General features: G+C 53.1%; 4 protein-coding genes across 5 annotated transcripts; 1 reads left to right on the top strand and 3 right to left on the bottom strand.

Moving 5' to 3' along the window:
- Positions 1-2096: 2096 nt before the first annotated feature.
- On the bottom strand, positions 2097-4404 carry PCGF1 (polycomb group ring finger 1). Its single transcript, XM_069494506.1, has 9 exons — positions 4285-4404; positions 3750-3855; positions 3447-3599; positions 3201-3272; positions 2970-3075; positions 2756-2789; positions 2565-2651; positions 2341-2421; positions 2097-2235 (listed from the first exon to the last, which is right to left on the bottom strand). Exons 1-9 carry the CDS (start codon positions 4375-4377, stop codon positions 2188-2190), a joined length of 780 nt encoding a protein of 259 aa, XP_069350607.1. The 5' UTR covers positions 4378-4404; the 3' UTR covers positions 2097-2187.
- A 6640-nt stretch (positions 4405-11044) lies between these two features.
- On the top strand, positions 11045-12466 carry TLX2 (T cell leukemia homeobox 2). The gene is made up of 3 exons (XM_069495001.1): positions 11045-11444; positions 11899-12136; positions 12250-12466. The coding sequence occupies exons 1-3, from the start codon at positions 11045-11047 to the stop codon at positions 12464-12466; spliced, it is 855 nt and encodes a 284-aa protein (XP_069351102.1).
- Positions 12467-14122: 1656 nt separating this feature from the next.
- DQX1 (DEAQ-box RNA dependent ATPase 1) lies at positions 14123-20783 on the bottom strand. Its single transcript, XM_069494760.1, has 12 exons — positions 20684-20783; positions 20072-20327; positions 19621-19814; positions 18830-19214; positions 18264-18497; positions 18068-18167; positions 17804-17962; positions 17529-17720; positions 15679-15798; positions 15320-15510; positions 14812-15002; positions 14123-14595 (listed from the first exon to the last, which is right to left on the bottom strand). Exons 1-12 carry the CDS (start codon positions 20761-20763, stop codon positions 14439-14441), a joined length of 2259 nt encoding a protein of 752 aa, XP_069350861.1. The 5' UTR covers positions 20764-20783; the 3' UTR covers positions 14123-14438.
- Positions 20784-21198: 415 nt separating this feature from the next.
- On the bottom strand, positions 21199-24222 carry AUP1 (AUP1 lipid droplet regulating VLDL assembly factor). Of its 2 annotated transcripts, none has more exons than XR_011236225.1 (12): positions 24102-24222; positions 23885-24022; positions 23651-23801; positions 23270-23454; positions 22942-23014; positions 22773-22846; positions 22490-22556; positions 22287-22389; positions 22026-22145; positions 21794-21909; positions 21487-21667; positions 21199-21383 (listed from the first exon to the last, which is right to left on the bottom strand). XR_011236225.1 is itself a non-coding variant. In XM_069495224.1 (12 exons), the coding sequence occupies exons 1-12, from the start codon at positions 24149-24151 to the stop codon at positions 21347-21349; spliced, it is 1233 nt and encodes a 410-aa protein (XP_069351325.1). In that variant the 5' UTR covers positions 24152-24207; the 3' UTR covers positions 21199-21346. The 2 variants fall into 2 exon arrangements, 1 of the variants encoding a protein (XP_069351325.1); XM_069495224.1 differs by having other exon boundaries at positions 21487-21605; positions 24102-24207.
- Positions 24223-24237: the final 15 nt, after the last annotated feature.

The following is a 24237-nucleotide window of genomic DNA, read 5'->3' as shown; positions in this document are numbered from 1 at the left end:
TTCACAGGCCAGGAGCAAGCGGCTTGGAGCCCGCAGCTGGTCAGCATCAGCCACCTCGGGCGACGCGCTGCAGCTACCGCCACCACCGCCGCGGACTGACAAAACGAAGGCTCCGCGGTGCTGCGCGGAGGTGGGGGCGGCCTCTCCACCCTAGATCCAGGCCTGAGCGTCTTCCGCTGATCCTTGGCCTCAAGGCATGTGTCATCAAAGGCCTCATCCCGAGACGCTTGATCTTCTGGTCTGGGGCCTCACACCCACTAATCTTCAGACCTAGCTTTTTCGGTACTGAGCTGCCGCCAAGCCCCAGCCGGAGAGCTTTCAGAGAAGATCCAGTCAGGCTGCCCCCAACTCCCGCAGCTGCTTGGCCCCTGAAAAGTCCCCAGGAGTGTTTCTATTCTCCTTCCCCCAGCCCACACCACTCCCCCCAGTCACTCCTAGAAAAGGCCTTTTTCTGCGCCAACTCCTTGAGAACTCCTGGGCATCCAGTGCTCACAGAGAGTTTCAATTGGGAGAAAAGTGAGAGGGGGAGTCCTGGAATGGACATAATTAACCCCAAATCTCCAGATGTGTGCTGGCGTCCAGGCAGGCTCAAAAGTGGTAAAAGCCCTGATTCTGGCTGGGGGAGTGCTTCCCGAAGGAGATGGGGGTGGGGTGGGAAGCATTCTAGGCAGGAGGCCTGGGAACACTGGAAGCTTTGGTCATCTTGGGGACCACGTGAGGAAGGAATCTATCCAGGCTGGTGACTCTGCAGGTGTCCCCGCAATGGGTCCCAGACCGTCGCCTGCCCCATGTACTGGAACACTCTTCCTGGGCATCTGTGGCCTCTCCATGTGAGCTTCCTCTTGGCCTACACACACTCTTCTTCAGTGCAGAGGTGCAGACGTTCCCAGAAGCCCAGGGAGACTGTGGCGAGAAAGAGCACCTGACCGTACTCAGATTTTTCCCCAGAGTCTAGGCTTTCTTTGTTTTAAATGTATTTATTTTTAGAAAAGGGGTCTCCCTATGTGGCCTAGGCTGGAGTGCAGTGGTGCCATCATAACTGCTGCCTGGGTTCAAGTGATCCTCCCACCTCACCCTCCCCAGTATTTGGGACTACGGGCGCTGACACCACATCGGGCAAGGGGAATCTAGGACTTTCTTACACGGTACAGGCTTCCTTTACTGTAACCACTTCCTGTTTCCTGCCCCCTGTCCTCTGCCACCCAGCCTCCATCCATGGAAGCTCAATGTCTTCAGCCCTCACCAACTGCAGCTAGGCACAACCACCCCCTAGAAGTCCTGAAGTCAGACTTGGACTAGTGTGGAACTTAGGCTTTAAATTCAGGTTCTGGTGACATTTATAAGGCCAGCTCCATTCCGCTTGTCCCAGATTGGGCAGCACCCCATTTGCTGCCTTCAGGAACTCTTTGCCTTGGCCTCCCTCTAGTCCTGTCCCAGTTGGGCAAGATTCTGGCTACCCCACTGAGAGGCCCACAGGACAGGGTCACTGGCAGCACCCAGTACACAAGACCTACCGAGGACTGCTGGCTGATGGAATCAATGGAGCTCCTGTCTTGCCTCTTCCCTCTTGTTCCTTGAAGCTGTCCTCTCCTCCACATCAGCTCCCTCTCCTCCTCAACTACCCTTTCCCCACTTTGGCTCCACCTAGCCCCAGGCCCTGAGGGCTTGCTGAATACTGTATGGACAGCCAGGCCTCCATGTCTGACTATCCCTGTGGCCCCCACCCAATCTGTTTTTTAGACACTCCCTCCTGTTATAAAACCACAGTGCAATTCTTTGGATTTTTCTTTAAAATGTCACTCTTCTTCAGTCCTGCAGCCACTGTCCAACCCCACCCCTCTTCCCACCACTGTTGAATTTGGACACCTCCACGCAGGCCTGAACATGTGCTGCAGCATACGAGGAGGGCAAGCGCTCCCATCCAGAAAGCCTTCTCTTAACAAGGAGTTAAGAGAAGTGGGTGGCCTGGTTCACAAGTATAGGGTCCCCTACCTTTCTCCTTTGGCAAGACATTGAGGGCTCATGGCCATAGAGGAGAGGCCCTTCTTCACAATGAAACCCAGCAGAGGATAAGGAAAAAGAGAGATGCTTTTTTTAACGTTTTTATTTCAAAAAATAAAGCCACAGTTAATTTCACATAAATATCTGGGGAGGGAAGGGGAGTGGGATGGAGGGGGGGCTTGGCCCCTACCTCCTCTTCTCTTTCACACTGTATTGTAAAAGCAAGGGGGATGGCTAAGGAGAGAACAAGGGAAAGAAGCAGTCAGTGGGGAGTGTCCTTAGCCAAAAGGCCCCCTCAGCCCACACTTGCCCCAGGGATTGCCTTGGGCACTGGCTTACCTTGCCGAACCAGCGGGAGAGCCATATCTGCTTCATTGTCATGTGATCAGGGAGAATTTCATTGTCAAAAAGGAGCTGCACCTAGAAGGGAGAAGGGGGCAGCTTTAGGAACGCTCCTCTTGGACAGGTCTGACAAGTCAAGAACTACCGTAGTCCACCCTACACTCTGTCCCTCCCTTCTTAGCATCTTCTCCCTCAAAAAAACCTACTATGGGATTACTCACATGCTGAGGATTTAGCATTAAGCGGTGACACAAGACCCTCCGGAGATGGCGTACCTCAGCTCTAACAGAACATCGGACATACTTGTTCTGGGGGCGGGGAAGGGAGGGGAGGGAAGAGGACAAGGTGTGTGAGGGAAGAGCCATGGGGAGGTGAGTCTCCTTAGAGAGGTCCTCCCCTCAGCCCCTCTCACCTGCAGGACGCTTTTATTCTTGTCTTTGCCAGAACTGAGGGGAAACAGACACAGGTTAGGGAGTCCTACCTTTCCTTCTCTCCCCAACCCAGAGCCATAATATAGTCTCTTCAAGGGAACAGACACTCTCTCACTGCTCAACCTCCCCCCAGGTCCGTTCCTGGCTTTGGGTCATCAGCACTGTCACCTCATACAACCCCCAACCTGCCCTCACCTCAGCCGCTCTAGGCATAGGCTCAGCTGCTCATCATAGCGATAGTAGTGAGCTTTAGAGTGGTCAAAGCTGCTGAAGGGGAGGCCAAGGTTGCTCAGGGCTGGCTCTGAGGAAGACAGGGTAGTAAGGAGAATGGTACAGGTTCCACACCCCTCTTTCCCCAGAGGGGATAACTGGAAAAAAGGAATACTCTCAGGGCTTTAATTCACCCTCCTGTTGCCATGGACATACCTTCCCCACTGGGCTGGGTGACTCGGTCCAAGCCTCGGGACTGGTAGAATTCCCGAATTCGTTTCTCTTCACCTAGAAGTGGGTGAAGTATGGGAGTAAAGCGTTAGCCCTCATTCACTCTTTGTTCCTCTCGCTGTCGACTTCTTTACCTACATGATTCCCACCCAAACCCTTGTCATCTCAAGCTGTCACTCAGCATTAGTCCTCAAGAGGCCCCTCAAAGTCAGGTTACCAACCACCACTCACTGTCTTGCAAACCAGGCACTAGCTTGTACACGATGTCCTGCATGACCCGGTCCAGTTTGAGGTTGAGCAGTGGTTGTGTCTCGTGGATCTTGATGTTGCACATGGGGCAGTACTTGCTGGTTTGAAGGTACTTCACTATACAACTTTTGCAGACTGCAGGAAGAGAAAAGCAGATGTTCAGGCCCTCTGGAAACTCGATCCATGGGTTGGGTGGGGTGCCTGGATGGGTGAGGTGGGCAGCGCAGAGGCTTGGTGAGGACTAGGGCCTGGAAGAACCAGGCAGGCTCCATCCAGAGCACTCACAAGTATGAAGACACTCTGTGATGGTGGTGGCATCCACGAAGTAGCCAGCGCACAGGCAGCAAACGATGTGCTCATTCAAGTCTTTGATCTTCACTCGAACCTCCTCCTGCAGATACACCCGCTGTTACCAATCACCCATCCCCACCCCCAAACCTGTGAGCCTTCCTGACTTGGGGGTCGCCTGTTTCATCAGCTTCTACAGCCAAGCCCCGCACCTTGTGCAGTCAGCAGGGGATCAACTCCCGGGCAGTGGCACTCCTCCTCCGCCCAGCAGAGGGCTCCGCGCACAGCGGGGGCACCCTTCACGTGGACTCGCCTGACCCTCCTTTCCCAGGGGAGACTACAGGACGTGGGCAGCACAATGCGCAGGCGTCCTAGCCCGGAGTTTGGCAACCCGATCGCAATCGCGCAGGCGCACTGGGCGCCCTCACTCTGCGCAGGCGCACAGGGCGCCCAGCCAGCCACCGCCCGTCCTCTAGCCCGCCCCAGTTCGCACCGCTAGCCGACCACAGCAGTAACCCTGCCGCCCTTGCACCTCGTTCCGTAGTGGGTCCATCTTGTACACTGACTGGAGCTGGTTCCGAAGCCTCATCGCGATCGCAATCTGGCCCCCCTGAGGAGACGCCATCTTAAAGGCTGATCCTGGCCTGCCACTTCCGGTGCCGCCTGCGGGGCGGGACTTGTCTCCCAGCAACGAGCGCCTAGGTCTTTTCGGATTCGCTTACCCTCTCTAAGGCCCCGCCCATGTCTCTTTCTCCCCGTGTGCTCACCTGAGCCCCAGTGGCCCCTCCCCCTCCTCAATCCGTAATTAGGGAGTGGGGGGACTGTGGGGAAGGGTCCTATCTCTTCGACCTCCTGTAGAAATCCTCAGAATAGACCCTACAGGACCTCGGGACTAACTTTTGGAGCCTGCGAAAGACTGCCCCCTCCTACCCTAAAAGGCCTGGCGGTCTGCACCCGCTACCCGATAGGGTCGTCGGTCTCCTGTGACGACGACCGGGCTGAAGATGCCCCTCTTGGGTCCTCTCGTAATGCCGCCCTAGTTGGCTGAGGCGTCCTCGTAGCGGAGCTTCACCCAGGTGGCAGGCCTTCTCCTGGCCCCGCGACGAGAGTTTCCTGGGGCTTTGCGGAGTCGGAGAGGAGGGTGCAGGGTGAGGTGGGAAGGGAGAGACCCCCAGGGACTTGGTAGTGATCTTACCCCCCTATTCTTCCCCTGCTGCCGGGGATAGAGGGGGGGCAGGCCCTGTTAATGATGATGATTTAATCATCGGCGCCTGCGGAGGCCTGGGACAGACTAATGCAGAGCAGATGCCGAAGGAGGAGGGGAGGACGACTAGGACACTGCCGCAGACAGACACGCTTTGGCAGCGAGCGCCTGTAGTAGCATAGGCCCAGCCCCGCACTTGGGAAGGAGGGGAGGGGGTCCCGAGAGCTTGTACACCGATGTCCCTGAGCACTTACAGTGGGATTTTAAAAAGAATAAATTTACTGTGAGGTATTAACAACAAATACAACTGGAGATTCAAAGGGAAAGATCCCAAATGGAGACCCCGAAAGACTTTCTGGAAAAAGTGGGACTTTGTGTGGGCACAATTTAGACACGGGAAAGGGGTGGACGTGTGGTGGAATAGAAAAGAATGGGAGTGGAGGGGAATGACCAGAGAAGGACAGGAAGGAGGCCAAGGTGTGGATTGAGAGTGATGATTAAAAAGCAGGGCCTTAAGAAGTTGCCTAAAGGCAATTGGGAGCTAGCAGACCTTTTTGAAGGGAGGGTGTTATCCTAAGAACATTTTTATCATGTTTTTTTTTTTGTTTTTTTTTTTGAGACAGAGTCTCACTTTGTTGCCCAGGCTAGAGTGAGTGCCGTGGCGTCAGCCTAGCTCACAGCAACCTCAAACTCCTGAGCTCAAGGGATCCTCCTGTCTCAGCCTCCTGAGTAGTTGGGACTACAGGCATGTGCCACCATGCTGGGCTAATTTTTTCTATATATATTTTTAGCTGTCCATATAATTTCTTTCTATTTTTAGTAGAGATGGGGTCTCGCTCTTGCTCAGGCTGGTCTCGAACTCCTGAGCTCAAACTATCCATCCACCTCGGCCTCCCAGAGTGCTAGGATTACAGGCGTGAGCCACCGCGCCTGGCCTATCATGTATCTTATTTAACATATTTTATTTTATCCTAAGAACTTTTCAGAGTGGCGTGAATAATCAGCGAGAAGTTTAGTGATTTATTAATCAACTGTTCATTATAGCCACTGCCTACTCACCTCCCTGGTCCAAGCTATCATCATCATCTCTTCTCTGATTGCAGTGGCTTCTTGATCGCTTTCCTTTTGCCTGCCTTTGCCCCTCTTCAGCCTGTTTTCAACATAGCAGCTCAGAGTGATTCTGGTAAAACATGAATCAAAAAGGACACACGAAAGTTTTTGAGGTGATGGATGTTTATTGTTTTGATTGTGGTGATGGTTTCATGAGTGCATACATATGTCAAAACTTATCAAACTGTACACTTTATGTGTTATTTATACCCCAAAGCTGTTAAAAATAAAATTGAAAAATTAGGTTTCATTTTACTGTTTAAAACCCTTTGATAGCTTCCCTTTCAATCAGAATAGAAGACAAAGTCCTTACAGTAGTCTGCAAGGCCCTGTATAAGTCTCTCCAGCCACATTGGACCCCTCACTGTTTGTTCCACAAACACACTATCCTCCCATTGTGTCCCCAATTTGAAATGTTTGGATAACCAAATGGCTCTCTCCTTCTTTCAAGTCTTTACTCTATGAGGCTTCTGTGATCACTGTAGATAAATAACAACCCACTCACCTTTTCACTTCCTTGCTCTATTTTCTTCTTAGTGTTTATTTGCATTCTTAGCATTTATTATTTAATATATTTCTCATATTAGAAATATTTTCTAGTTGGGCTTTTTTTTTTTTTTAGACAGAGTCTCACTTTGTTGCCCAGGCTAGAGTGAGTGCCGTGGCGTCAGCCTAGCTCACAGCAACCTCAAACTCCTGGGCTTTAAGTGATCCTCCTGCCTCAGCCTCCCAGGTAGCTGGGACTACAGGCATGCGCCACCATGCCAGCTAATTTTTTCTCTATATATTTTAGTTGGCCAGCTAATTTCTTTCTATTTTTAGTAGAGACGGGGTCTTGCTCTTGCTCAGGCTGGTCTCGAACTCCTGACCTCAAGCGATCCACCCACCTCAGCCTCCCAGAGTGCTAGGATTACAGGCATGAGCCACCGCACCCGGCCTATTTTTTAGTTTTTTAAGAAAATATATTTTCTGGTTTTCCATCTGTCTCTCCCATTAGAACATAAGCTTCTCAGTGGCAGGGATTCTTTCTCTCCCTTTTGTGTTCACAGCTATCTCTCCAGTGCCAGGCACATAGTAGGTGGTTCAATCACAAACTTCTGGATGAACAAATTAATGAATCCGGGTTGTAGTGATGACAGCTAAGATTAGGGAACTTAGTAATAGAAATGGAAAAGAAGGGCTGTATCTGAAACATTTCAACGGCAAACGTAATAGCAGGAAGTAGCCAGGGACTTTGTTTGGTAGGCCTGGGTAAGAGGGTGAATGAGGAGCCTGGGAGGGGAGCATGTCTTCCAACCTGTTGGACTTACGGTGGCTACAGGGAAGGCAGGTGGACCTGGCCAGAAGGCTAGGAGAGTGGTGGGGCTGGAGTGTCAGAGCCAAGGATGGAGGTTTCAGAGTTACCTATCTGAGTGTGTGCAAACCTGAGCAGATGTAGAGATTTAAAAAAAAAAAAAAAAAAAGCTTAACTCTGAGTTCTGAAAAATGCTCACAGTCTTCCGTGGAAGAAGCAAAAATCAGTGGAGGAAAGACATAGCAGTGACTGTGAAAGTCTAAAGATATAGAATAAGACAATATTACAGAAGCTAAAAAAAAAGGGGGGACATTTCAAGAAACAGTGATCAATAAAGTAAAACATGTCAGAGAAGTCTTGGACAAGGGATACAGGATACTAGAGCTCTCTGAGAAGGGGTCAGTGTAGTGAAGCCAGCTTGCATTGGGTTAAAACAGGAATAAATGATGGGGAAATGGAGGCAGTGGGTGTGGGCAGTAAAAGGGAAAAGAAAAACATAATTTCTCTTGAAGAGTCAGGCAAAGACTTTGTCCAAATGACACAGATCTGAGATAGCTGAGGGTAGGAATGACTAAATCAATGAGATAAATGATGATATGGGAGTGGGGACCATCTGGAATGAAGAACACTACACCAACAACAGGAAGGAGAGGAAGGAGAAGGAGCCCAGGTCAATAGCTTGGCCTCTTTCTATGAAGCTGCAGGCTTGAAGGACTGAAGATTTAAAGAGTTGAGGGGGGTTGGGAACAACACAGGATATAGTGAGACAGATGCAAAGCAGTTATGAGGGGCACTCACCCCAGTGCCTCTGTCTTCAACATGGACTAGCGGGAACCAGCCTTTCCCTGGGAATCAGAAAATCAGAGAGGCGGTAGCAAGAGACATGCCAAGCTGAGCCAGGAGTGGTGGTATACCCACCTGTAGTCCCAGCTACTTGGGAGGATGAGGGGGGAAGATTGCTTGAGTCCAGAAGTTGGAGGCCAGTAAGATCTTGACTCTCAAAAAGAAGGGGAAGGAGGAGGAGGAGAAGAGGAAAAGAGGAGGAGAAATTCCCAGGGCTGTGGCTGACAGAACTGGATGCCCTCTGTTCTTGAAGTAAGACACTAAAAACCTTTTTCAAAAAACAAGCAAACAAACAAAACTCCCCAGATTTGCATGCACTACTGAGTTTGTGACTATTCTCCTCAAATGATTAGTTGGATAGCAGTACCATCTGTGCAGACCTCAAAAGGTAGGGATGTACAGGTCTGCACAATGTTGCCTTTTTTTTTCATTCATTGATTCATTTGCCCCTCCCTTCAGAGCAGAGAAAGGAACTGGCAAACTCCTTTCTGCAGGCCAAACCCCTTCAGAGGCTGTATTTCTTTGCTATCTCCCTAGGGTCTTTGTTCCTATCCTGGGGAGTCCAACCCTTGCTATCGCTCTGAAGGTTTTGCCTGAACAGCAGAGGTTTCATGCTTCCTCGTAGTCCTCTCTACTGCTGAGAAAAGGTGCTGGGTTTCTGTGAAGGGACCAGGTTGCCGTGTGTCTTCTCCACCAAGATAAAAATACAACTGCCAAATTGACAAGAGCCCCACCCTCTTTCAGAAGGGGCTGTGAGCATGACTGAGGAAGGGCTGGAGAAAATTGGATGATAGAGGTGGGGGAGGATGTCACATATTATTAATACCTACTGCTTAATGCCCCACCACCAGTCTTGGTTCACCCCCTTCAGACCTAAGGCTTCTGAGAACACAGCAGTGCTGGTGGAGAGAGCCCACTCTTCTTTCTCTTCCTGCCCAGATGCCCAAATATTCCTGGTTCCCAGGAGAGAAAAGACCCCCTCACCCTGCCCCAGGCACCAGGCTGCCAGTCCATCTGCTGGGGAGAAAGGAGGGGCAGAGTTTTTCCCAGGGGATCCTGAAGAATCAATTGGAAGATCAGTACTCCCAGGGAGACCCACTTACTAGACTAAGAAGGCATTTCGGTTCACGCGGGAAATCAGCAGGGTGGAGCTGAACACTGGGATGGGCTGGGGGTGAGGGTCAGGGCTGGCACAGTGGGGCGGGGTCCTTTGGCCACCACGTGTCGGAGGCAGGCTGAGCTGTTCTTCAGTGCCCACCCGCCGGCGGGATGGTAGAAGCGCCCCCCTCCCTGCGCCTAGTCTCACCGGCTCGGAGGCGCCAGGGCCCCCCCGGGGGCCGGGGCGGGCCGGGGAAGGTAATGTAATTCTGGCCCAGCTAACCCGATTACGGCGGCCTGCACCGGGCAGGGCGGCGGCGGGGGCGGGTCTAAAGCTCAGGGGCCCACCCGGCGGGGGTCCCATCCCGGGGAAGGACGCAGAGTTCACACACTCCAAGCTTCTGGGTCCGCGGCCAGAGGTCACAAGGTCACCGAGCGGCTTCGGTCTTTCCCTACCTCCCTTCTCTGACACGCTCCAGGCGCATTTTCTGGGCTTGGGTGGGGTAAAGTGTCTATGGGAAATTAGGTGGCTGAGATCCTCCCAAGGCCTCAGTGAGGTCCCACGTGTCGCCTGTGGCGAATTCGCCCTCCCGCCTTTGTGGGAGGGAAGAGTATGTGAGAATAGACTTCCCAGGCGCAGAATGGTTCCACGCTGCGGGCCCTCTGCATTTGCGGTCGAGGGTAGACCGCCAGCCCAAGTTTCCACCGGCCTGAGTTGGCCTGGGTTGAGCCATGGACCCGCTTTACACTGATTTCGGAAAATCGAAATTCTAAGAAATGCAGGGCACCAATTACTGGTTCAACCGGACGGGGCTTGAGGGCCCTACAGGAGAGGCCAGGAGATGCGCCAGAATCACCGGCTCAGAGTAGTTGTCCCCGCCCCAGCCCACCCGACGCGCCTTGCCAACCCCTTCCCACACCTGTCCTCTTCCTGGGCCTCCAGCTCGCCGGGCGCCGTTCCCCAGCCGCTTCTTACGCAGCCAGGAAACCACAACGAGATTTGGTCTTCGAGGGCACTTAGGCGGGGGCCACAACGAATCCAGGAGTTGTCAAGCAGGATCCATCGGGAGGTGAAGAGTGGGGGCTGGGTAAGGAGGCACCTGCGGAGAAAGCCGGTGAGGCGGAGACAGCCCAAAGACAGAGGCCAGCGAGGATGGAGGCGCGGTGAGCATCTCCGCTGACTCAGCGGTCCACGCTGGAGCCCCTCCCGCGCCGATCCTCGTCCCTAAGACTCTCGCCCCCTTCCCCCCTCCACCCCTCCCCGCACATCTCCGCCCTCCGGTCTTCCCCCGCGCTTGGCACAAACAGACGTCCCTTCCCCTTTAACGGCCGGGCCCCGCCCCTGCCCTATCCCCAGCCCCCACTACCCACCCGGGGCCGATCTGTCAGTCACTGCCCAAGCCCGAGCTGGCCAACCCTCTCCACCCAGGACTCGGGCAGCCGCCCCGGCAGTCCAGCGTCCATCTGCGCTTCAGAGTCAGTAAGGGAGCTCCTGGGGCCCCAGCTGGCCGCGCTCCCCGGGATGCGAGTCCCCGCGCGGACTCCTGGCAGCGGCTGGCAGGGGCGCGGCTGCTCCCGGTGCACTGGGATGCTGCCGTTCCGGGGGCCCCGGCGCCCCGCCTTGGCCAGCCCATCAGGCCCCTGAGTCTGCCGTCTGGAGCGCGCCTCCGCCGAGCTCCTGGAGCTACCCAAGGCATCCTCCCCAACCGCCAAATCTCCTGAGATTCTCCCTGGCCCGGACCCATGGAGCCGGCGATGCTGGCTCCACACAACCTCCCACACCACGAGCCAATCAGCTTCGGCATCGATCAGATCCTGAGCGGCCCCGAACCTCCCGCGGGCGGCCTAGGCCCGGGTCGTACGGGCCAGGGCCATGGGGAGAGTGCGGCGTTCTCGGGTGGATTCCACGGAGCCTCAGGCTACGGTCCCGCTGGCTCACTGGCTCCGCTACCCGGCAGCTCTGGAGTGGGCCCGGGCGGCGTGATCCGCGTCCCTGCGCATCGCCCGCTGCCTGTGCCACCGCCCACGGGAGGTGCGCCTGCAGTGCCTGGGCCCTCGGGTTTGGGCGGCGCCGGGAGCCTAGCTGGACTCACCTTCCCTTGGATGGACAGCAGCCGCCGCTTTGCCAAGGACCGGCTCACGGGTGAGGTTGTCCCACCCCCCCACCAGCATCATGTCCCACTCTGACCCCGTTTCCTCATCTCTTATCTTTCTGCTCCAACTCAAGGATCCCTTTCATACCTTCCCCCAGATCATCCCAGAGGATTTATTCCCCAACTCCTATTTCTTGGTCCTGCAGGTGATGGGGAGGGAGCTGCCGTCGGTGCCCCGCGCCCTCCTCTGCAGTCCCACTGAGCACAACGCGGGGAGGGTAGGGTGAAGTTATGGGGAACTTCTCTCCCTCACCCAAGGGGGAGAGCCATTTCTTCTGAGGGTCTTTCTGGTCTAGAGGCCTCTGCTGATGCGGGACCGAGCTTGAGGCCAGGGAAGGACCGGAGTGGGAGTTCTGCGGCCTGGGCAGCCGCGCTCTCTTCTCAGTGACACCTCCGGCTACCATGCAAACCCTGCCCTGCTCTGCTCTTTCTTCCTCCCGGTAGCCGCGCTCTCGCCCTTCTCCGGGACGCGCCGCATAGGCCACCCGTACCAAAACCGGACGCCCCCGAAGCGGAAGAAGCCGCGCACGTCCTTCTCCCGCTCGCAGGTGCTGGAGCTCGAGCGGCGCTTCTTGCGCCAGAAGTACCTGGCCTCGGCAGAGAGGGCGGCACTGGCCAAGGCCTTGCGAATGACCGACGCACAGGTCAAGACGTGGTTCCAGAACCGACGCACCAAGTGGCGGTGAGGCGCTGCGCGGGCGAGGGCGGACTGGGGCCCCTGGCCGCGCCAAGGGACAGTGAGGTGCGGGGTGGGCGAGGGCCAGCCTCGCTGACCCCACGTCTTCGCCCGCCCAGGCGCCAGACGGCGGAGGAGCGCGAGGCGGAGCGGCACCGCGCGGGCCGGCTGCTCCTGCACCTGCAGCAGGACGCGCTACCGCGGCCCCTGCGGCCGCCGCTGCCCCCGGACCCGCTCTGCCTGCACAACTCGTCCCTTTTCGCGCTGCAGAACCTGCAGCCCTGGGCCGAAGACAACAAGGTGGCTTCCGTGTCCGGGCTCGCCTCAGTGGTGTGAGCGACGCCTGCCCAATCGGCCAAGCGCTCTTTTCAGGACTGAGGCGCAGCTTGGAACGCTGAGCCCGAGCGGTGGAGCTCGCGGCTCCCGGCGCCCATGGTCCTGTGGCAGCCGAGCGTGTGAGGAGCAGCAAGCCCTTGAGGCTATCATCGAGGGCTCCACGGCCACCGGCAGGCTCTCAGGCCGGCGTTGCGCAGATGCCGGGCGAGCTCAGACATTGCCTTTCCCGCCATTTCCCGCTTCACAGCTGGCACCTGAGGCGCCGAGAGGGCGGGACTTGCAGGACAGTAGCCAATGAGGTGCGGGAAGGGGGCCGGGCTGGCCAATGGGAGCTGCTCTCCTGAGAGACTCTGGATTTTCGGAGGGTAGGTCGGGAGCTGGGTTCTGCGGGCGCGAGCTGCATTCCGACCCGAGCTGGGAAGGGCGGCTGCAGCCCGTGCTGGTTGGGTCTGTACCAGATACGCGAAGGAAGGAAAACGCCAACAACGGCGGAGTAATGGAGGAGGTGCTGGAGCTCAACAGTCTGGGGGATTGTGACAGGAACCAGAGGGTTGTCCACGCTGGGCATCTCATCCCTCAACTGTAAAATAATCGCTAAGGATTCCTTCCTGCCTTTGAGCCTCATGTTGTCGTATGCGCTCAGCCTGCTGGCCACGTCCTCCCTCTTGAGCCTCACAACGCGCCTGGGCGGTAGGCGATACAGATGCTTGTCCACTCAAAGCAAAGAGAAAATCTAGGAAGAAAATATGGCTCTGGTGTCGCACAGGGAGGGACAAAGAAGGGAGAGGAGGAAACAGTGGATAAAGTTAATGGGCACAGTGGAGTTAGGGTGAGCAGAATTTGGCAAATAATTTGGAAGTGACAAGCCTAAGAATGATTGCAAGACTGGAAATGTAGGGGATAAGGAAATCAATGGTGCTAAGGATGATAAAGGGGAAACTGGGAAAACTAAATGCTAGACCTACAGAGAATAAATACTGGAAAACTGCCTTTGAGGGAAATCAGTTGACATTCACATATAGGTGGAGATAGATGGAATAGATAGATAAACTCTCCAAAGGAGGGAACTCTGAGGAGAAAAGCAGAGTTCTAAGGACTAAAAATAAAGCTTTCTTTCCACCATATTCTACAAACATACTTACAATGTGCAAGATGATGGAGGATACCAAAGTTAATGGTCCAAGGGCAGAAAAGGGGAAGGAGTGCCCAGCTGGAAAGAAAGGAAAGCATGATGGCTCTGAAGTTGTTAGAAAGACTTCAGCTGTGGGTGGGCCAGGGGATGTTGGGAAGCTCGTTGATGGAAAATCGAATTAGGAGATGGTTGCAATAGCCTTCAGGTTTTAAAAGGAGTAGGATTTAAGTTTCATGAGAAAGAAAGGGAAGATTTTGTCTGAGTCCTCTAGCACTCTTGTTCTTCCTAACCTGGAGGCTGGAGCAGGGTGACAGAGGGAAGAGAGGTAGGCCCAGAGACCAACTACAGCCAGTAGACTCATGTTGTGTGCTAGTGACAGCAATGTTGGCCATAGCATGAAGGCCTGACCAGAGGTGGGAACCAGGCAAGAGGCTACAGCTGGAAGAGTTGGCCCTGGATCTTTGATGTAGTGTCATCTCTGACTTATGGGTGTTGTATATGGTGCTGCAGAACCAAACTCAAATTTGGCAGCATAGAAAAATTTTTTATAGACCAAAAGGGAGTACAAGAATGTGTTTGGTATAAGTTGGGGGGAATGGGGAGCATGTCAGTCCCTCTCCATTAAATGACAGAATGCTAAGGAAAGGGTCCTACCCTGTGTAGACTGAGGCTTATCCCATTCTCTCCACCCTCACTCCACCATTTCTTTGGGCTCAGGTTCTAGGATTTACATTTGATCCTAAAAGTTTGGCTTCTAAATCAGGCTGGCTGCCTTGATGCTACCCTGAGGGAGGATCTAATGTGATGAGATGAGTTCAGCTCCTTCCTTAGGCAGGCACATTACTGCAGGACACAGGCATCTCTGAACTCCTTGGCTGAGGAGGATTCACTCCCTGTTGAAGAATCTGCCATTTCTTCCCTTAGCTGGTTCAGGAGGTCTCTACTCTCACTGGGGGGCAAGTTACTCAGGAAGTATGGAGGGGCCAACTCCACCAGCCTGACAGAGAGAGTCACAATTAGATGATCTGTATCTTCTTTTAAAATGTAGGCTTTTAAACTTCTCACCACCCCTTCCACAAATCCTCTCTCCTCAAATCATATGTTATTATAAACCACTAAGATTCCTTCTTCTTAAGTCTCTCTCACTCACCAGCCATCATTTTGACCCCAGGGAGAGGAATGGGCAGTGTGGCAGAGGTATTAGGGAACTTACATCCGTGGTTGAATCTCAGAAACAATGGAAAGGCAGTTGTCTTTGGATATGGAGAAATTGTGGTAAAGCACCCATGGTGGGGGTCTAGCTGGAGCCCTGCGGCTTCGGTAGCAGCAGTAGGAGGAGAGCTGGGCCACATGCTTATGGGTTAGGAGTAGGTAATTTCCAGTCCCGTCTGTGTCTCGGGCCACCTCATTGAAAAGCAAAGATATTGATGGAATAAGTAAAACTGAGGCACCAAAAAAGAAAAGGGGCTGAGAAAGAATTAGTAAGTGTGGTAAGAACATTAAAACTAAAGCATTACGTCTAGGTGTTGTCTGGTACCTACTATGCAATATGGCATTTTCCACAGACTCTTGTACCCCAAAGCCTCAAAGCAAAAGTCCTTCTTGTTCTAAAGAAGCTTTGAATGTCCACCTGGACCCCAATTTCAGAGGTGGCATATCAATATTTGTTCTTTCTGCCCTTTGCTCCTTTTATCACCCTCACCCCAACCCTTTCCCCTAACCTTGAGGAAGTATCCTGACACCAGTGCTTTCTGAAGGTCTCTGCGATTCTGTTCAGAGCCAAAGGCTGGTTGGGACAGGGGAAGTTCAATTTGCTGCATGAGTTCTAGGAGCTCTCCCCGAAGTTTATGGGCTTGGCACAAAGCTGCCCAGTTTAGACCTCGAGCCTGGCACCAAGCCTCATCAGTTCCACCTAGGAGAGGAAAGAGAACAGCTACAACTAAAGTCCTTGAGACCCTGAAAGAACCCAACCCTTGGCCAAAGGGCCACCTCTTCCTGGGCACAGAGATCTGTCAGCTGGTTGCATACCACTCCCCTTCTTTGGAAAATCTGTGATTCTATAACAGAATGCAGAACTCACTTTGTATGAAGGCTTCATACACCTGGATCAGAGAGCTGTGGTCACCATCCACGTGCTCCAGGGCCCGACGCAGGGCAGCTTCTTCTGCACAGAGTGGAGGACGGGTAAACCCAGGGGCAGCTGGAGGCAGAAGAGAGAAAGCAGTTTTGGGGAATGAGAAAGGATAGTAAAGTACAAGTAAAACATCAAAAAGGTGGAAGTGTTCCTTTGGGAACTTTATTCAAAAGACATTGATAATTTTTAGGTGCTATGCACTTTATTAAACATTGAGGATAAATAAATGAAAGACAATCTCTGACCTTAAGGAGCTTAGAGTCTGGTGGGAGAAACCAACAAGTAAGCAGACTTTATAAGCATGATAGGCATATGTATGTGGTACCATGGAAACAAAGAGAAGGGTACCTAATACAGGCTTTGGTGGTGGTGGGGACGAGGGTGACATGGGAGAAAAGGACAGGGACCCTTGGGCCAGTATTCGAAATTTGAGTAGGAATTAGCTCAGGGGAGAAGGGGCAGGGAGAATGTTCTAGTCTATGGGGACAGCATGGCACAGAACTTAATAACATGGCATATTTGGGAACTGCAAGCCACCTGGTGTGGGTGGAGGGAATGACATGTGGCAGAACAGCAGAAGATAAAGCTGGAGAGGTAGGTATAGGCAAGGTCATGAGAAGCTAGATGTGCTGTACAAAGGAACTTACATGTATCTTGAAGGTAAAGAATAGCTGTTAAAGAAGAGTTTTTAAGTAAGAGAGTCCATGTGTTTGAAAAAGTTCACATGACTCATTAGGAAACTACTGAAGGAATTTAGCTGAACAAGGACGAGGCCCTAACATTCGGTCTGGCAGTGAATATGGAGAGAAGCAGAAGAATTTTTTTGAAAGACATTTGGGAGATAAAAGTGAAAGAATCTGTAGAAAGGTGTCTAAAATGATGATAATGGAGCAGCAGAAATGATAGTATCATCTGAAGCCGAAAATCCAAAGAGAGGAAAAGATTTTGTGGTGAAGGTGCTGAGGGCGTAGTTTAACAGAGTCTTTGAGTTCAGTTCTGAGCTGAGGTGCTGTTGACTATTTTGGTAGAAATTCCCATCAGGAGTTGGAGCAATTTCTTTCTCTCTCTCCTAGTAGAACACTATTATTGCCTGAGAGATACAACATACAAAGCTTGGAAATTTTCAGGATAAAGGTAGCTTCAAACCAGGAGTGTGGATGAATTTTCTCAGAGAGCCCAGGGAGTGAGAAGACAAAAGGGGTAAGAATAGAACCTTGTGGTCCAACTTACAATGCATAGGCAAAGGACGAAGAGCCCACAGAAGAGATTAAGGGAATGGCCAGAGAGGTAGGATGAAAGTCATGAGGAGCGGCATCACAGAGGCTTAGGGAGGCAGTTCCAAAGTGGAAACAGCACTCTCAAGTGTCAAGAGAGTCATGAATAAGGGCTCAAAAGTGTCCATTGGGTTAGGTATCTGGGAGGTCAGCAGTGAGCTGAAAGCCATTTCAGTGGTATGGTGGGCCTGAAGCTGATATTCAGTGGCACGTAAGACGCTAGACAAAATAAGATAGAGATTATGCTGTACAGCCAAAGCGGAGCATAGGGTTGAGGAAAAGGGGGGGTATGAGTTTTAGCAGCAACAAATAGGAGAGATTTAAGCATATCGAGGGACAAGAACCAGCAGAGAGAAAGGCTAAAGAGACAAGAGAGGGATAGGTGATTAAGCCTGTTTCTTTAGGTGCTGTGAGGGCAGGAACTAGAGCAAAGAGGGAAGGGCTGGCCTTAGGAGGACCAAAGCACAAGGGGAAGGGCAGAAGTGGCTGCAAGAGCCACTTATTTATAGGAATGATTTATACCAGTGAGCATAGCAGCCAGGGTGAGCATCTCGTCCACACAGTCAAACTCGCATGAGGCCAGCAGGGCTTTGGCCAACTCAGGGGGCAGGGGGAACTCTGATAGGATGACACCCAGGTCTGACAGGTTCCCATCATCATCCAGGGCTGCCAGATAGTCTAAGTCTTCCAGGGCCTGCATCAGTGCTTCTGGAGCTGGTGACGAAACAGGGATATAGGGTGCAAGGTTTCAGAGCTGGGGAGTTAGATGGCAGCACTTGGGCAGGAGGGATGCTCACCAGGCCGGTCCAGGAAGTGACACTCCCCTGGCTCTACAATCTGTCTCCTCTTTAGTAGTAACATCAGGGGACTCAGATTCTCCTCACACACCCTGGGTCGGGGCAATGGGGGAGCCTCTAGTTCTAAGAAGGCCTTAGGATATAGGCAGAGGCAGGATCCTGAGGGGAGAAAGACGTGAGAGAGAAGGCCACTGTAGATTCCTCAGGGTTTGCATGGTGGTGACTCTCTTCATGGTTGATCTCAGCAAGAGCAAAGGCTCTTACCTGGTGGGAACCCTCTTGCTCGCAGTCGTCTTGCCTCTGCCTGACACTTGCTGATTGGCCTCAATACTTGGGATTCTGCTCGGATCCGAGGATTGTAAACCTGTTGCCCGCCCCCACCCCCCAACCAAAGCCAAGACGATCAGAGTGGGCCATTTTTGTCTTTAGCCCCACTCCCCCTCATCTCTTTCGCACTCACACTTTTGAGCTCCAGTCCTGAGTCAATGACATGTTGGATGGAAGGGAGGGAGAAGGAGGAGTCAGCCAGCCAGTGAGAAATCACGACCTTTCGGGCACCCACGTCTATGTCCTCGTACACAGCCTGAATGGCTTGACCACAGCCTGGGTGAAGGGGCAGCACCCGTGGTGGAGGCCCTTGGAGAGTCAGGGACTCCACCTCCCTGGACAAGGATTCACAGCATAGGGAAATTTCCTAAGGAGAGGGGTGGGGCATTAGGGTGGTGGTCGCCTTTTGGGGTCACAGACCCCTTTGAATGGTCCTTCACTTTGAAAAAATGCACATGCTCATGAAATTGAGGGTGTTATAATTTCAAAGTTTCACTGAGCAACAAACCTCTGCATTAGAGGGAATAAAAAAGTGAGTGGTAGACCTCTTTACCCTGAAATCCTTGAGTTTTTCCCCAGGACCCCAGCAGGAGTAAACACTACAACACCATTGTCCTAACAAGCATTACTCCCATTTCCCTGGGACAGGACAGTAGTATAAATGAGTACCTTCTTTTGCAGTCCTTTTTTTTTTTTTACCTCCTCACTGGGCAAGTATATTAGCACATCTCCTGGAGTCTCCTTCCGACACAGCTCAAGCACTGCTTGGCAGGCAGCTTCCACGCGATCGGTAGGGACACTGTCCATGTAGACAGGAATGGGACTCCTTCCAGGCTCTCTAGGTATGTGCACAATAGGAGGATTGCCCCAGAAGGCTTGGAGCTTAGGTTCAAGGGCTGGATCAGTAACCACAACCACTCTGGGGCCCCCTGGAAGATTTCCCAGACTGGTATCTCGTAGTAGCCCCTGGAGCAAATCTGAGGCCACTGAGCGCTCCTGAGCCTCATCCAGCACCAGCACATCCCAAGCTCCAGGGCCCCGGGTTGAGGCCACCTCCTGCAGAAGCAGCCTGTCCCAGCAGAACCTGTTGGCATTGGTAGTGGGCAGAGGAGTCAGTGTCGACACTAGCCAGCCCCAGAAGCCCAGGGGAATTTCTCTCCAAGGGGCCTAGATTTTGGTATTAAAAGTCAGAAAAAGATGCTGTGACTGACTTCCTTTGCCTGTGGACCCATAACAATGACCCCATAATCCCACTGAGAACACTTTGTTCACAAGCTACACAGCTAGGAAATGAGATTTTTGTGATGAGACTGAGGTTGAATGTCTGAGGCCCCTGGCTGGGATTCAAGGGTTTAATTTAGCTGCTGTACTGTGCATGATTTGAAGGGTGAGTTCGCCTGAGGGAAGGTATGGTGAGATGTTAGAGGACTGGGCTTGTTTCTACTGGATGAGGGGAATTAGCTTCGAGTCAGCCCTGTAGATGGCCCCACCTGAGCACGGTGTTGGGCCCTGTGCAGTCCTCCTGGGGGATGCTGTATCCAACCTCATGACCCAGGGTCAGGTCCATCTCATCAGCAACCCGCAGGGCCAGGCTCTGGGCTGCCAGAGGGTAGGGCTGAGTGACAGTAACCTGTCCCTTCCAGAATCCCCTGGCCAGTGCAAACTCTGCACACCACTGAGGGATCTGAGGGAGAGGCAGAGAGGGACAACCAATCAGGGAGACCTAGTCCTTCAGTCAGAAGTGCCAGGGGAACTATGGCCAGTTTAATCTTTCCTTATTTGGGAAGTCCCCTGGTCTTTCACCAGTACCCTGGAGCCAGCCTAACCCATCTCCCTTTGCTTACCTCCCCCATGACCCCATGGCAGCCCAGCACCCTCCTTGCCCAGGGAAAGGACAATTCCCTAGCTCCTCCCCTTGTCCACTCCCAGAATCCCCCCCACCTGCGTGCTCTTGCCAGAGCCAGGCTCCCCGGACACCAGCACCACTCCAGTGGGGTTACTCTCCAACTGTTCCAAGAAGATAAAGCGAGCAGCCCAGATAGGCAAGGCCCGGCGCTGCTCAAGCAGCTCATAGTAGCGGGAAGAGAAGGGGAGCCCATCAAAGGGGTTCACAGCCAGTTCAGACTCCCCAGGACTTGGACCAGACTCTTCTGCCAGCCTGAGAGGCTGAGAGGCCATGGTGGCTGTCCAGCAAAACCTACATAAGGCAGGGCAGTCATTAAGGCCTCATATTTGGTGACTGACAACATCTTCCCACCTCAGTCCTGATACCTAACCTCTACCCTCAGGTGATAATGCCCTGGGGTCCTCCATCCTTCCCAGCATTTCTTGCCTGCCAGGAAACATCGTGTGGTGTTTTGATAAAGGACTATCAAAAGTGGACTATTACCCTGTAGTTGCGTAGTATAGAAATCTTGTGGCAGGTAGGGGGCCTCGGTGGCAGCAGGAATTATGTGAGACCTAGTAACCTGTGGGAAGGTCCTGAGGGGAAAAGGATAAAGAATATGGGGGGTGGGGAGGGACAGCAGGGCCACAAGGAGCCTGGATTCAAACCTGCTTGCAGCTCTGAGACGTGTCAGGATGGCAGTCAGTTCCAGACCTATGCAGCGAGTCACCACTAACCCTTTCCGCATATAGTACAAAGGTATATTCCGGCTCCACCCTGGGGCTGGGCTCCAACTCAATCCTGAAGCCTGTTTCTGGGGTGGGGCCATTTGCTCCACCTTATTTAGCCTAGTCAGGAACCTATGGAAAACAGGCTCCAGCCACCACAACGAGCGTGTGTGAACTCTATGGATGATAGATACAGTGCTTATGAAAGGCATCCTGGGACTTGTAGTTTTGCAGTAGCTTCTTCGAAAACCTGGGCTGAACACCCCAGCTGGGGTCCAGTCGCTGGTAGGTCTTCAATTCAGTTACACTCTTCTCTTGGCATGAGGAGGTGATTTCAGACAGTTCCATTCTCACCACCCCCCACAAACGTAAAAGACTCTTGCCCTGTTCTCTCCAACCAAGGGAAAAGAAACCTGCTCACAAGGCTTTTGAGACCCATAGAGATAACAGAGACCTTGAGTGAAAACCCTGAATTTAATGTGATATTGGGGGAGCCTCATCCCTCCCTTTTTACCACCCAACCATCCGGCCTGTTGTGAGTTGGGCCAGGGCTGCCCCCAGTCTCCGTCCTGCGGCTCTGGGTGCCATCCTGTTCCTTTAAGCTCAGTTAGCCTCCTGGGCTCTTCTTTCTGTGAATCTCCTGTAGGACATAGGAAGAGATGTTGCATGGGCTTTGCCATATTAGCTCCATACTTCCCTTCTCCAATTTGCCCCTTCCTACTCATTGACCTCTAACCCCTCACCTTCTTGCATATTCATATAGTGCTTGCTTGCGCTCCTGCAGACTCTCCTGCCGGGCCCAGGAAGACTTGGCAAATGTTAGGGCTGTGGGCTGAGGGGTCACCGGGCCAGAGCTGGGGAACTGAGGTGATCACAATGTCAGAGGGCTTGCGAAGTCATCATCATTAAACACGCATCGAATGCCTACTTTGCAAGAGAGGCACTGTGCTAGGGTCTCAGGATCAAAACAAGAGAGACCAGGGATAAGGGAGTATGCAGATTGCCCCAACCCACCCCAAGTCTTAGACCTTACCATTTCCTGGGTCTCACCTTGGAGGCAGAGGCTGTGGGTAGGCACTGAGTTCCCTCAGTGATGTCTTCAGGCATAAAAGCTACAGCGCCCTCAAGCAGATTAGTGATGGTCAAGTCTACACAGCCAGTCCTGGCTAGGAAGAAGGAAGAGCAAGGAGAAGGAAGTCCCTTCCCTGTTCACGTTCTTCCTTCACAACCCACTGTTCCTCCCTGTGCCTGTCTCCCTGTGTGGGGCCACTCTTTTCCGTACCCAGGTCTCTCCGGATGACACCCAATGGCACATGGGGCAAAACCTCCTTGACTCTCTGCGCCAGAGTTGCCAGCTGCACATCAGAAGAAGAACCAGGGGAGGGAGGAAAAGATGACTGGGCTGAAGAAAAAAATCAGAAATATGGTAAGTAGAGAACTAGGAGAAAGGAAAGGATGACTAGTATAGGAATTGGGAAGAAATCAAAATAGGCTGGGAAAAAAAAAACAAAACCAAAAAGTTTTCTGTATAGAGATCACATACCTGACTGGGGGCGCAATCTAGGGTGTCTTTGTCGCTTCATGTGCTCTGCTTTGTCTGCTGGAGTGAGCCGTGTCCCTGTCTGCCCCAATTCCTTGGCCAATAGCTAGGGAGAATTGTAAGGTTAGAGTGTCAAGATTTCAGGCCTTCTTCCCCCACTCCCTAACCCGGGACCCCACCTCCACCCTGCCTGTGTACCCTACTACCTGTTGTACACGGAATGCAAACTCTTCATTCTCCTCCCCCAGTTGGCGATGAACAGGACGAAGCCACCTGCAAAAAACAATCCAGGCCTATGTTGGGGACACTTGGGGTAGAGGCTGTCATCCCTTCCCCACTTTGGTACCTCTTCTCATGGTAAGGGTGGGAAGATAGTTGCCTCTGTAGTAGAACCTTGACATTAAAAGATCTACAAATGGACAGGGCAGAGGCCTCTTGACCTTGAGGTGAGCCTCTCCCCAGCCACCAAAAAGTGAGGACAGTTAATACCTTACTTGATACACCGTGAAAGGGACGAAAAGTGACCACAGCAGTTCTGAGACCCAGGAGGCATCTGACACCGTCTAAGGGGAGGGCATGAAATGAGGCCTAAGCCAGGGCCAGGGGTGGGAAACTTCCCCTCCAAGCCCCAGAGATTCCCTGTCCAACACACACTCACCACAGAGACCAGGGGTCTCTGAACTTGCAGGGTAAGAGGTTGTACCACATCCTGGATACAAAATGGCCAAGAACTAGAAGAAAGAAAGAGTGGGATGGGAGTCCAGCCAGCCCAGTCAGCAGCTTATACCTGACTTAAAACAGGTAACTGTCAAACTGTACAAGTAGATAAATAGAGAATAAAGAATTCAGGGGAAAGAGCTAAAAGTGGACAGGAAGGAAATGAACTAGGGATGGAGGGGATTAGGGGCTGAAGAAGGTTGTGAAAACCCAAGGGCCCACAGCTTGACTATCTACCCAGTTGGCACCAGATACCTGTGCTCACCCACCTGAAGTGCAGGAGCCCCTCCCGACCATTGGTGGTTTCTTCCTCGGGGAATAGCAGCAGAGGGGTAGGGGGAAGCCTCGTGGAAGCACAGAATCTCTTGAGTGACTCCACCAACTCCCCCCGCCCATCCATCTCCATGAAGCCCCGAGACCAGCACACAAAGCTGGGGGAACTATTGAGTAGAGGCTGGGAATGGGGAGGAGAGAAAGCAAGAAGAAAAAAAAATGGAGGGAAATGAGAAAAACTGACATGTGGGGTAGAGGAATGGGGCTTGGAGTAGGGCTCAGTATCCCGTATGGGAAACCCGAGTGGGGAGAGGGGAAGCCTTGAGCTGGGCCCCATAAAACCGCCCCAAGGGGTTCTCGGCCTCGCCCCCACTCACGGTGCTACAGGTGGTGAGCAGATTGACTATGTTGTGGTCGAAAGGTGTCACGTGGTTGGAAATGAGGACCCTGACGCGGTGATCCCGGAGTCCAGAGTCCTCCTGCCGAGCCACGAGACCCAGCACCGCACACATGGTCCGTACCACGAACCTGGAGACACAGGCGTTGGTAACTGTGCGGCCTCAGGCCGGGCCCAGCCCTGACACTCACTACCCGAGCGTTGGAGTCGGAACCTGCGAAGGACGCTGTCTGGCAGCGCGCAGCTGACCAAGAAGACGTGGATCCCGAGAAAGAGGCGTAGGACCAGGAGGCAGAATCCGACTGGCGCGTAGAGCAGCAGCGCGAGGAGCAGGAAGCCGTCACCCGGGAGCCTGGGGGTGAGGGGCGAGGTGATAGGGCGCCGAAAGACAAGAGGACGCAAGAGCTGCCTCTTCCCGCCGGGGCTCTTACCGGTGCGAGTCAAAGAGCCGCTCCGGCCCCGGCGCTGGGGGAAGCTCCATCGCAGCTGCCTCAGGAGAGCCCGGTCGCCGCCGCCATCTTCGCACCCGGCCGCAGGGGCTCCTGGGAAGGCGGAGTCTTTGGGCAT

This window comes from Eulemur rufifrons, chromosome 19, assembly GCF_041146395.1.
Source record: "Eulemur rufifrons isolate Redbay chromosome 19, OSU_ERuf_1, whole genome shotgun sequence".
Lineage (NCBI taxonomy): Eukaryota > Metazoa > Chordata > Mammalia > Primates > Lemuridae > Eulemur > Eulemur rufifrons.
This window is presented reverse-complemented; position numbering and strand designations above follow the sequence as displayed.

Coding starts and splice junctions, on each gene's coding strand:
- PCGF1 (XM_069494506.1), bottom strand. CDS start 4,377: ATGGCGTCTCCTCAGGGGGGCCAGATTGCGATCGCGATGAGGCTTCGG. Junction 3,600..3,749: donor CACAGAGTGTCTTCATACTT/GTGAGTGCTCTG, acceptor CTCTTCCTGCAG/TCTGCAAAAGTTGTATAGTG. Junction 2,236..2,340: donor TCTCCCGCTGGTTCGGCAAG/GTAAGCCAGTGC, acceptor TTCTCTCCTTAG/CCATCCCCCTTGCTTTTACA.
- TLX2 (XM_069495001.1), top strand. CDS start 11,045: ATGGAGCCGGCGATGCTGGCTCCACACAACCTCCCACACCACGAGCCA. Junction 11,445..11,898: donor TGCCAAGGACCGGCTCACGG/GTGAGGTTGTCC, acceptor TCCTCCCGGTAG/CCGCGCTCTCGCCCTTCTCC. Junction 12,137..12,249: donor AACCGACGCACCAAGTGGCG/GTGAGGCGCTGC, acceptor TCGCCCGCCCAG/GCGCCAGACGGCGGAGGAGC.
- DQX1 (XM_069494760.1), bottom strand. CDS start 20,763: ATGCGGAAAGGGTTAGTGGTGACTCGCTGCATAGGTCTGGAACTGACT. Junction 19,815..20,071: donor GCTCTGGCAAGAGCACGCAG/GTGGGGGGGATT, acceptor CCTCTCCCTCAG/ATCCCTCAGTGGTGTGCAGA. Junction 15,003..15,319: donor TGTCAGGATACTTCCTCAAG/GTTAGGGGAAAG, acceptor CTTTTCAATGAG/GTGGCCCGAGACACAGACGG.
- AUP1 (XM_069495224.1), bottom strand. CDS start 24,151: ATGGAGCTTCCCCCAGCGCCGGGGCCGGAGCGGCTCTTTGACTCGCAC. Junction 23,802..23,884: donor CCAGACAGCGTCCTTCGCAG/GTTCCGACTCCA, acceptor CTGTGTCTCCAG/GTTCGTGGTACGGACCATGT. Junction 21,910..22,025: donor TGTCATCCGGAGAGACCTGG/GTACGGAAAAGA, acceptor CCTTCTTCCTAG/CCAGGACTGGCTGTGTAGAC.